Source organism: Moschus berezovskii, chromosome 18, assembly GCF_049115385.1.
Source record: "Moschus berezovskii isolate FMDL1 chromosome 18, NW_MosBer_1.0, whole genome shotgun sequence".
Classification (NCBI taxonomy): domain Eukaryota; kingdom Metazoa; phylum Chordata; class Mammalia; order Artiodactyla; family Moschidae; genus Moschus; species Moschus berezovskii.
Window position 1 is genome coordinate 57,774,957 of NC_142477.1, and position 12,293 is coordinate 57,787,249.

The 12,293-nt window shown below is 41.1% G+C and overlaps 1 protein-coding gene across 13 annotated transcripts in view; it reads right to left on the reverse strand.

The window, feature by feature from the left end:
• PDE4D (phosphodiesterase 4D) overlaps positions 1-12,293 on the reverse strand; it is a 1,698,276-nt gene that overhangs the window by 574,594 nt on the left and 1,111,389 nt on the right. The window contains exon 2 of one of the 13 annotated variants that reach the window (XM_088827713.1): positions 5,982-6,216. The exons of 11 other annotated variants lie outside the window; for them this stretch is intronic. In XM_088827713.1, the coding sequence (XP_088683839.1) occupies positions 5,982-5,989 (8 nt within the window). In that variant the 5' untranslated portion in view covers positions 5,990-6,216. Of the gene's footprint in view, positions 1-5,981; positions 6,492-12,293 lie in introns of those variants that run through there. One more of the 13 variants, XM_088827712.1, reaches the window with a different exon arrangement.

The window sequence follows — 12,293 nt, forward strand, 5'->3', positions numbered from 1 at the left end:
AGTAAACAGCCTCATAATTTAAAGAAAAGGATGCCCTTAGTAATGGCTTCTGAAGAAATTAGGCACACCTACTGTGACTATTACAAAGGACTACATAAGCTCCCACTTTCTGAGGGTTCTTTCAGAATGGGGACTCTAATTCATTGCATTATCTGTAAAATTTAACTGTAAGCATTGTGTGATGCACAATAACAATTAAAGAAGTGAGATTGTTGGGAGAAATATCAATAACCTCAGATATGCAGATAACACCACCACCCTTATGGCAGAAAGTGAAGAAGAACTAAAGAGCCTCTTGATGAAAGTGGAAGAGGAGAGTGAAAAAGTTAACTTAAAGCTCAACATTCAGAAAACTAAGATCATGGCACCTGGTCCCATCACTTCATGGCAAATAGATAGGGAAACAGTGGCTGATTTTATTTTTTGGGGCTCCAAAATCACTGTAGATGATGACTGCAGCCATGAAATTAAAAGACGCTTAATCCTTGGAAGGAAAGTTATGACTAACCTAGACAGCATAACAAAAAGCAGAGACATTACTTTGCCAATAAAGGTTCACCTAGTCAAGGCTATGGTTTTTCCAGTAGTCATATATGGATGTGACAATTGGACTGTAAAGAAAGCTGAGCATCAAAGAATTGATGCTTTTGAACTGTGGTGTTGGATAAGACTCGAGAGTCCCTTGGACTGCAAGGAGATCCAACCAGTCCATCCTAAAGGAGATCAGTCCTGGGTGTTCCACTGGAAGGACTGATGTTGACGTTCAAACTCCAATGCTTTGGCCACCGGATGCGAAGAACTGACTCATTTGAAAAGACCCTGATGCTGGGAAAGATTGAGGGCAGGAGAAGGGGGTGACAGAGGATGAGATGGTTGGATGGCATCACCGACTCAATGGACATGAGTTTGGGTAAACTCTGGGAGTTGGTGATGGACAGGGAAGACTGGCGTGCTGCAGTCCATGGGGTTGCAAAGAGTTGGACATGACTGAGCGACTGAACTGAACATGATACCAAAATTCATAAATTAAATGTTACCAAAACAGAGATTGCTTCTACAAATGAAGGAAACAAGTCAGAAGATTTCTCACTAGAATATAACTTCCTCTAACCTCCCATCTATAAATATCAGATTCTGGCAACAATATACAGTTACATTTCAGGACTTAAACCCCTGGTTTTATACTAAAAAAAATGTCCAAACTAGTAAAACATTTTCCATTTAAATTGTCTGCCAGTTTATAAATGGACAGAATTCCCCATGAGACAGCTGTTTTTATAGAGGGAATATAGCATTGTATAGAAAGGGAATATAATTCTTAAACAGACAAACGTGACTGCCTTTGTTTTTTTAACACCAACCGTTTCCCCAAAGCATCATTTCCATTTTGTAGGCATATCAGCTTCTAGAGCTTTATAACGCCTTCAGCTGAGTCTACATACTGCAGCCCCAACCTATCTGTGTTCATGAAAGAATCCTTCCAGGGAGGGATCCATTATAAGAACCAGTTGCAACTAGGTCATACCACTCAGATCTGGATCTAGAGGTCAGCTGTGACTTCCAGCTCCTGTGTAATCTATTCCTCTTCCAGATTACCCAGACCCCTAAGGTCGACTTCATGGACACTAGAACATGCATCAGACATTCAAATTAGGAGAGCTAATACCATGAGGCTTTATTGCCAGTTCTAGCTCTGAATCTCCTGTAACCCAAGAAAGCCTAATCTAAGCCAGGTTCTCTGATGCCCTTTGGGTATTTTTTCTCTAATGAGTCACAAGACCAATCTCAAGGGACAAGGCAGTTATCCCAAGTCTCTTTTAGCACTGAAGATCTATTTTCTTCTGTCAAGTTCTGATTTTTCTCTCAGTACCTGTTGCTGAAATCCCATTGAGCCCCTTAAAGACAGCTAAGTCCTAACAAGGTACAATTTTGCTGTCCTACCAGTCCATTCTAAAGGAGATCAATCCTGGGTGTTCATTGGAAGGACTGATGCTAAAGCTGAAACTGCAATACTTTGGCCACCTCATGAGACGAGTTGACTCACTGGAAAAGACTCTGATGCTGGGAGGGATTGGGGGCGGGAGGAGAAGGGGACGACAGAGAACGAGATGGCTGGATGGCATCACCGACTCTGTGACATGAGTTTGAGTGAACTCCGGGAGTTGGTGATGGACAGGGAGGCCTGGCGTGCTGTGATTCATGGGGTCACAAAGAGTCGGACACGACTGAGCGACTGAACTGAACTGAATTGAAGTTCATGGCAATGGCACCACATGCCAGTACTCTTGCCTGGAAAATCCCATGGATGGAGGAGCCTGGTGGGCTGCAGTCCATGGGGTCTCTAAGAGTCGGACACGACTGAGCAACTTCACTTTCACTTTTCACTTTCCTGCACTAGAGAAGGAAATGGCAACCCACTCCAGTGTTCTTGCCTGGAGAATCCCTGGGACGGGGGAGCCTGGTGGGCTGCCGTCTATGGGGTCGCACAGAGTTGGAAACGACTGAAGTGACTTGGCAGCTTAGCAGCAAGTTCATGTTTAGGGTTCTGGCACCCAGCAAGCATTATTGTACAAAGGACAGAAATTGGGGTGGGGGAGGGCACTGAAGATGTCCTTGGTGCTGAAACATATTGCTACAGAATAACATAATTGATGAACTTTCATATCCAGAGAGGATCAAACTTATGTACTATTTTAGCACTCCTAGAAGACTCTTGAGAGTCCCTTGGACTGCAAGGAGATCCAATCAGTCCATTCTAGACGAGATCAATCCTGGGTGTTCATTGGAAGGACTGATGCTAAAGCTGAAACTCCAATACTTTGGCCACCTCATGCGACGAGTTGACTCACTGGAAAAGACTCTGATGCTGGGAGGGAGTGGGGACAGGAGGAGAAGGGGACGACAGAGAATGAGATGGCTGGATGGCATCACCGACTAGATGGACATGAGTTTGAGTGACCTCCGGGAGTTGGTGATGGACAGGGAGGCCTGGCGTGCTGTGATTCATGGGGTCGCAAAGAGTCGGACACGACTGAGCGACTGAACTGAACTGAACTGAACTGAATAAGAACTTTCCCATGTCATTTCTGCAGTTTTATTTCATAGAAAAGTTCCATGATTTTCAACACATTTATCATCTCACACCAAGTAGTTTCACATTTTAATTACAAAACACACTCATCAAAAATGTTTGTCATACCATGTCCTATATATTACATGCTTCAGTTCAGTTCAGTCACTCAGTCGTGTCTGACTCTTTGCGACCCCATGAATCACAGCACGCCAGGCCTCCCTGTCCATCACCAACTCCCGGAGTTCACTCAAACTCATGGCCATCGAGTCGGTGATGCCATCCAGCCATCTCATTCTCTGTTGTCCCCTTCTCCTCCCGCCCCCGATCCTTCCGAGCATCAAAATCCTGAACAAATCTCTCAGAAAGTTCTGTTTAAAATAAAAACACAAGTCCAGTCAAGTATGATAGAAAAACAGAATATCCATTCACAGAAGACTAGCACCTACCCTACAGGTGATGCAATTTGAAATTTTGTGGAAATGATTTTGAAAACTAACTATGCAAGATAGAAGAGCAAAGGCAAACTACAATAATACTTCTTTCCACTGGACAACATTATAAAGCCTCAGAAATGAGATGTCCAAACCTCTCGTAGAAATAAAAATCAATTGAGAAGAGCAGCCCAGAAAGCATTAATGTAATCAGTCTGCCAGCTAACTTACAATCCATGACAAGCTGAGCCAAGTGGGAGTTATTTACGTTTGTTCTTCTGGTATAATAGAAGGGAGGAGAGCGAAAAGGATCTGCTGAATCAGATTGTATTTGACTGAGGAGTGACAGAGAAGTTTTCTTCAATTAATAGCCAGCTGCATAACTTGAGCTAATGCCAGCTGGGCTTTCGTCATGAAGTGACACCAAAATAAATGATTCTGTACTCAGGGGGTGACTGGGAGGCAGTGAACTCATCCATCCAAAGTTGGAGCAGGGAGAGGGGTGGGCAATTATACCACCCGAATTTTAGGAACCTATTCTGGCAACTGCTCTAACGATACTGAGTTCATGCTCATTGTTAAAGGCCCAAAAGAATCCATTTAGGCACAAAGTTCTGCTTGAATGCTTAGAAGGGAGGAACCAAAGAAGGTAGAAACGGTCTCATTAAAGTCATGTTGATTTCTTTCACTGCTGAGTGAAATTCACTTTCATATTTAGGTCACGTGGTTGGCAGGGGGAGCAGGCAAAAAGGGTTTTATTAAAGGCATCCACATTCTCGAGGAGGAAAACAATGGCTATGACATAACAGAAATCTAGTGTAGATTTAAAGCAGTCAAATGCCTGCTAGTACATTCAGAAAAGCTGAACACGCCTAGCTGTTGGGACTTTTCCAGTGAGGTGCCTGTCCTGGTGGTCACAAGTCCATGTGTCTCCTGGCTGCCGAGTCACATTCCCGTCTGTCTGGATGGAAGGGCGCCCACCCACAAGCCAGACCTTTTCATTACAGGAAAGTTTCCGAGGTTCCTTGTGTCAGGCAAACTCCACTTCCCCATCGCATCATGTAAACACCTCTTCTATGGGGATTTCTTACAGAAAAAACCACTTGAAAGCATCTAATCAAAGAAATAGAAGTCAGAAAGCCAGGAGCTCCACAGGAATCTAGATATGGACAATATGGGCAGAGACAAAGCCCTCCAAGGAGGAAGCAACAGCAGCTTGACCTGTGAATTCTTTGCTATCTGTCTGCTCCTTCGACTTTCAAACTGTAGCCCTGGAAATATAAACACACAATTCTAAACATTTACAGGCCTGAGGCGGCAAAAGACCACAGGCCAGCTTCACAACTGGGGCATGCAGACCATAAATCCTCTCGTGGCAGGAGGGGGGGTGGTGCGGAAATGGACCGTCACCATTCCGCACACTGCATCAAAGGAAACTGGGCACTAGGAAGAGGCTGTTGGCAGCCAATCCTGGGATTCTCTCATTCATGGAAGAAGGATCCCAAAGGCTGAATTACCTAGGTGACGTTAGTTCTACCCATGCCAGAAGGCAAACGCTACCAGACTGCCAAAGGCCACAGTTGCTCTGGATTGGGGCAGAATTTTCTGGTCTCTAAGTGTATACAGAGAAGAGGGCTATGGGGAAAGTGCTTCTCAACAACTCCGGTCATGAGTATTCCTACCCTACTTGGATTTTAGAGAGGGACTCGGGGGACAACGATCCCAAGATGTGATTCTTTAAATATGTTAGCATGAAAGATAAACCTAATCGAGCCACATGAAACTGATGAGAGGCAGTCTTTGCTGCTGGCCACATAGACAGGAGAGGGTAAAACAAGAAACCCCACTGCTATTACTTATTTTCAGGGCAACAGAGAGAGATTCCTACCACCACATGGTAATCTGTGCCACTGCTATTGTTTACTCACTAAGTTGTGCCAGACTCTTTGGAGACCCCCATGGACTGTAGCCCACCAGGCTCCTCTGTCCTTGGGATTTCCCAGACAAGAATATTGGAGTGGGTTGCCATTTCCTTCTCCAGGGGATCTTCCTGACCCAGGGATCAAACCTACATCTCCTGCATTGGCAGGTGGATTCTTTACCACTGAGCCACCAGGGAAGTGTCAGACTGTGCTATTAATGGTTGGTACTCTTGCCTAGAAAATCCCATGGACGGTGGAGCCTGGTAGGTTGCAGTCCATGGGGTCGCTACGAGTCGGACATGACTGAGCGACTTCACTTTCACTTTTCACTTTCACACATTGGAGGAGGAAATGGCAACCCACTCCAGTGTTCTTGCCTGGAGAATCCCAGGGACGGGGGAGCCTGGTGGGCTGCCGTCTATGGGGTCACACGGAGTCGGACACGACTGAAGTGACTTAGCAGCAGCAGCAACAGTCTGGGAGATCCTAAGGCAGTAAGTAAAGGCAGTAAAGTAAATCTTTGTAAAGATCCTAAGGCAGTAAGTAAGTACTCACCTCTCCATGGTGAGTACTAGGGGAGGTGATCTGTCAGGAAGCTGGATTAACAAGTGTTTCTTCAAATGTCATCTGTAGTGTCAATGGGTGGCCTAAGGCTAACTACCATCCAGGTCAACAGCCTACAGGCAGAACAGAGGCACGGTTTCTCGGCATGAGTATTGCATGATGATGACTCGCAAGTATTAGTTTATTTCATTCAACACACTGATTCTACATGGCTTACATGTGGAATCTGAAAGTAAATAAAATAAATAAAACAATTTTTATGATACAAATGTACTAATATACAAAATAGACACACAGACATAGAAAACAAACTGATGGTTACCAAAATGGAAAAGAGAGGAAAATAAATTAGGACTTTGGGATTAACATGCACACTACTTATATATGAAATAGATAACCAACAAGGACCTACTGTATAGCACAGGGAACTGTATTTAAAATTTTGTAATAAACTATAAGGGAAAAGAACATGAAAAATACATATAAGCATGCATAACTGAAGCACTTTACTGTATACCTGAGATCAACACACTGTAAATCAACTATACTTCAATGAAAAATAAAATTAAAGGAAAAAAACCCACAAACTGACTCTTCTAAGATGAAGTATTTAATTTTCTAACAGTCTCTACATCACAACCAAATACATGAATGAAAAAAGAAAATTTTGATTGTTAATATTTGATTTTTGTTTTGTCATTATTGCTTTGGGACAGACAAAGCCTTTATTACACCTGGGACAAATTATGCATATAGATGTATTAACAGACTCTCTTAGTGAAACGGGAACACACATAGTTTATAAAACATAAGCCATACATAGTCTTGCTTCTTTCATTCAGGGACTGATAGTCTATGGGTGAATCAGCATGTCTTCCATCTTTTCCTTTTGACATGCTTTTTACAATAAAGTAAGTAATGGCAGAAGAGCAAAAAGTATGTCCCAGGCTTGATGCTACATAACTTCTATACATTTTCATCTTTAAATCTAGATTGTCCATATACAGACAGAACAATGGAGGTTCAGTGGTAAAAAAGATACACCAAAGTGTCGCTCCTTCCAAGAAGGTTTACTTGATGAAACAGCCTAACTTAACAGATATTCATGTACTTTCCTTTTATCCCAGAATTTTTTATCATTTTTTCCTAAGCTTTTCACTTGCCTATCTTCCTGTTAAACTGTGATTTCCTTAAAGGTGGGGATTGCATCTTAGTCACCTTTTTACTCTCCGCTTCCTGAACAACGCTCACAAATGTGGAACAACTAGGAATGCCAGGAGTAAATAGAAGCCATGCATCCAGGAAAAATAGAGACAGAAATGGCAACCCACTCCAGTATTCTTGCCTGGAAAATCCCATGGACCGAGGAGCCTGGTAGGTTACAGTCCATGGGGTCACAAAGAGTCAGACACGACTAAGCAACTTCACTCACTCATTCACTCATCCAGGAAAAACAACACTGGACTTCAATGCAGAAATGGCAAATTTCAAAACCTACCAAGCAAAAAATGTTGACGTTTATCTGACATTTGGCAAAAGAATGGCTGTTGAGGTTAGTTTACCCAGTTTCATTCTAGAGAGTTAATGACCAAGAGATTCTCAAGAAATACTTTTAGACAGAATTTATGTATCCAAGTTATCTCTGTTTATGCAAACCATAAGTAAGTGGAAATTGAAGATTCAGATAAAAATCAGCCTGAATAGAAGAATCAGAGATTTTATTAAACACAAGAATGAGCATTTACTTCATTCAACCATATATTGGCTTCTCACCTGGATCACAAGAGAAATAAATATTCCAACGTCAATTTTACTTTGAAAAACTATATTCAGTAAAACTATAAGTGCTCTCTGCATGAAAAATTCTAGTTTTTCCTTCCTGTGCAAATGCATAATGTAAACATAATCATGATGGCATTTCTTTTCACAGCATCAGCCATTTAAAAACATAAACCTTGAAGAATATGGATTTTGACAAACTTAGTAAAATAGCTTTAAATCCTGTGAGGAGACTGCAGGCCCCAAACCTGTGACTGATTTTTAGGAGTAGCTTCCCTGATGAAGCCTAATTCCAGCTTATTCTAAGTCCCCATTCCCCCTGCTCTTACCCTACTTGGATTAACTAATGTTAATTATTTTTAAAAAAATTAAATTAAAAAGGTGAACAACAGGCAGAAGACAGTTGTTTGGCTTAAAATGTAACCAATTTAGCTATAACAAAGGCAATTTAGTCTCTCCCACCAGGCAAAGCAGGTACCCAGTCCAGGGCCCAGAAAACTTTCAGCAGCCCAAGAAAATGTTTTAATTTCATTTAAAATCAGAAATGAAATTAATATAATCCATCTTAGATTACATTTCTCTTTATATCAAAGTGGTTGTAAAGTATATATTTTTTTAGTATTTTTTAATGAAAAAAGAGGCTCACAAAAGTCATGGTACAGCCCTGAGCTGGGCTTTTTTTCATTTTTATAAACCGACTCAATGGACATGAGTTTGAGCAAACTCCGGGTGATGGTGAAGGACAGGCAAGCCTGGCGTGCTACAGTCCATGGGGTCACAAAGAGCAGACACGACCGAGTGACTGAACAACAACAAAATAAATTTACTGTGACATTATTATTTGTTGGAATGTTCGGATACATGAGTATTGTAAGCCTTTGGCTTCTCTCCCACCACAAAAATGGCTCCCTCAAAAAATACTGGGAATTCTTATCACCTGGATTGGATGTGATGGGATATCAATGGATATCAATCACAAATCCAGTTCAACTGGGCCATGAAAGAAAAGGATTTCTTAAGAAAACCTTGCTTTCCCCATCTCCTCTCTTTTACCTAGAAACCAACAACTTAGAAATAATCACAATTTCAGAGGAACAAAGAAAGATGAACTACTAGAACATCATGTCTTAAGAAAAACACTAATTTAGAAATGCTAACCACCCAAAGCTTTTTTTTTTTTTTTCTTTTAACACTGAATTAGCTGATTCAATCAATAGGGTAACTTCCTGAATCTAGGTGGATATTTTGGTATATAGTCATATTAAACTACTGAGTTAGTACTGGTATTAAAGTTAATATCAGAAATGCCCTTCTCGTTAGTACAGCATAACTAACGACATTGGTTCACATGGCCATGGTGCTTTTATGGCAAGTGGGCCACACCTTGATCCCCCAACCACTCTGCCTTGGAGTTAATTCTTTGTAGAGCCACTGATGGGATTTCCCAGATGGTGCAGAGGTAAAGAACCTGCTTGTCAATGTAGGAGACACAAGAGACATGAGTTCAATCCCTGGGTTGGGAAGATCCACTAAAGGAAGAAATGGCAACCCACTCTAGTATTCTTGCCTGGAAAATTCTTTGGACAGAGGAGCCTGGTGAGCTATAGTTAACGGAGTTACAAGGAGTTGGATACAACTGAGCAACCGCACACCAGCACACATCCATCAATAGGATATTGATTTTTATATATTATTTATTACTCTAGTTCTAACTAGTGTGTGGAACAGATTACAGATCCAACAATGAATAGTGGAAATAAAATACAGTCACTTTCAGAGTCTTGGTTAACTACTTCTTGATGTGGAAAGAGGTAAGAAGTAATGGCTGAAATAAAGTTTTAGCATTATCTGTGAATTATATTTATCCATGAACTTTTATAAACTTTTTATAGGAAAGCGAGGTACTAGTATGTCAGCAAACCAAGTTCCAGTATTTGGAACAGAAAATTTTAGGGTTTCCAGTATATTCTTCTTTTTTCTAATTAATATACAGTTGATGTACACTATTATAAGTTACAGGCATACAATATAATGACTCATAATTTTTAAAGGTTATATTCTACTTATAGTTATTACAAAATATTGGCTACATTCCCTGTGTTGAACACTATCCTTGTAGGACTTAATCTCCCACCCTTATATTGCCTCTCCCTTTTCCCTCTCCCCACTGGTAACCATCAATTTGTTCTCTATATCTGTGAGTCTGCTTCTTTTTTGGTATATCCACTGATTTGTTATATTTTTTAGATTCCACGGTAAGTTACATTATACACTATTTTTCTTCGTCTGATCTAGTATATTCTAAGTAGTCTCTTTTTAAAACATATAGAAAAGAATTAGAATATAACAGCCTTCATACATAAGACAAAGTAAGATAACAAGAATTATTAAAGTATCTATGAAGAACATAAGTAACAGCAACCTTAAATAAACATCGTACAGCCAAAATTTAGCTTTTTTCCCCACATTTTTATCTTCTTTTCACTGAAGTAGGAATAATACCTCACTATCATGTAAGTAGACCATTAGAGAGGACCTGCCACTGAAAATAATGCGAAAGGTTCCTTTTTCCCCTCCAGAAACATAATTTGCACAATTAAGCTGTTAAATATATGGTTACTGAATGTTATAAAACTGGAACATTGAAAGGCTTGGAAATGTATTCTGCCTCACTGTAATGAGAAACTCTTTAAATCTGATTTATCTTTCTGGCTATAGTTGTCATGCATCTTTTCTTTCTTATTTTGATCAAGTAAACCAAATTTCGTGTTGGAGAACCACATTCAGAGGATGGAACTGACATTCATGACTGGGAGGCCCAGAGGCCCAGTCAGTCACATGACTGAGTCACGGCCGGCATTTAATCCAAGTCCACCTGCTCGTGTTAGGACTGAGTCTTCGCTGGGAAAATTGGGAAATATGCTCTCATGCCACCGGAATTACTGTAGGTAAAGTTATGCCAGGTGCTGCTTTAACTGTCTTTGTCATCACATAGGGAAAGCCAGCAATGCAGAGTGGGTAGAGACAGAGGGAGATTAATCCCTTCATCACATTGCAAGAGCACATGAGCAAACCAAGCCTTGTACCAATGAAAATCAGCTGCACTCCTTAGATTTTCCAGTTTCAAGATTCCCTAAGCCATCTTTCTGTTGGTTTAAATGTTTCATCTCTATTACTTGCAACGAATGGAGAAGCAAAGTCTGATTGACATACCACTTCACCACGTGGATCTTTTCAATGTTAAGAAATGTTCTATTGATGATGAAGGTCCACTCTTTCTTACTTATCCCGCTTTTTACTGCCTTCGTATATGATTGACAGTAAGAAAACTCAATTGCTTCTTACTGCACTACCGGTGCAAATTCAGTCATTTAGCAAATGCTTGTGGTGGTGGTAGTAGTTTAGTCGCTAGGTCGTGTCTGACTCTTGGGATTTCCCAGGCAAGAATACTGAAGTGGGTTGCCATTCCGTTTTCCAGGGGATCTTCCCAACCCAGAGAACGAACCCACGTCTCCTGCTTGGCAAGCAGATTCTTTACTCCTGAGCCACCTGGGAAGCCCCAGTAAAAGTTTACCACGCATCTGTTCTGTGCCACACACCTGTTAAAGATTCATAATTGGAATAAAACAGACAAATGGTCTAGTTTCATAAAATTTATAATATGGGAGGGAGTCGACCATGAATACACAGAGAGACAGACCATGTAAATATGTTGGATGCCACATAAGCTATTGAGGAAACTGATGCAGAAAGGAAAATCCAGAAAGTCTAAGTTAATGATGGGTTTTGTTTTGTTACGTTTTGTTGTTTTTCAAATAGACAGTCAAGGAAGGTATTAGTATGAAAGCAATATTTGAGCAAAGACCCAAAAACAGTGAGCTCCTTACTGAGGAATGTATGGAAGAGTGCTTTCAGTCTGCGCCACAGGGCGTATGGTGCATTTTCCTTACCGGAGTTCACCTATTTACACAAGGGAGGAACTCCCATCGATCCCCCTCCCACAGGAACCTTTTGTGGCTGGCCCGCTTAGGGAACTGGCCTATTTGTTTTATTTCACTGGGCAAACAGAAGTATGAGTTAGGGATGGCTTGTAGGTTCCATGAATCATTATTAATTTCAGTGTGCACTCTTGGGCGTGAAGGCTGTGATGTGAATTGCTGACTAATTTTATAAAGCACCTGGGGCTCCTCAGGGCAAAGGCACTATGTCAACACCAACATTAAACAAATAGCAATAATTGGCCAAATCCTCTGGGGGTGCAAGGCAAATAAAATATGTTCCCTCTTGGAAGTTCATGACGTCTGCCAGGCTTACCACTTGGCAACCCGTATTCAGCAAGAATGAGGCAAAGCATGTTTCGAAAGCCACTTTTGCCACCACGGTACGTGGCCTTCAAACAACTGCTGTGACTGCTGAGTATTTAACAGCGAATTAAAACTGAGTATGTTTTTATTTCACTAGCACAATAAGGTTCTGAATAACCACTTGAAATAGTAGTCCTTATCATTTTCTAGGTAATTTCAC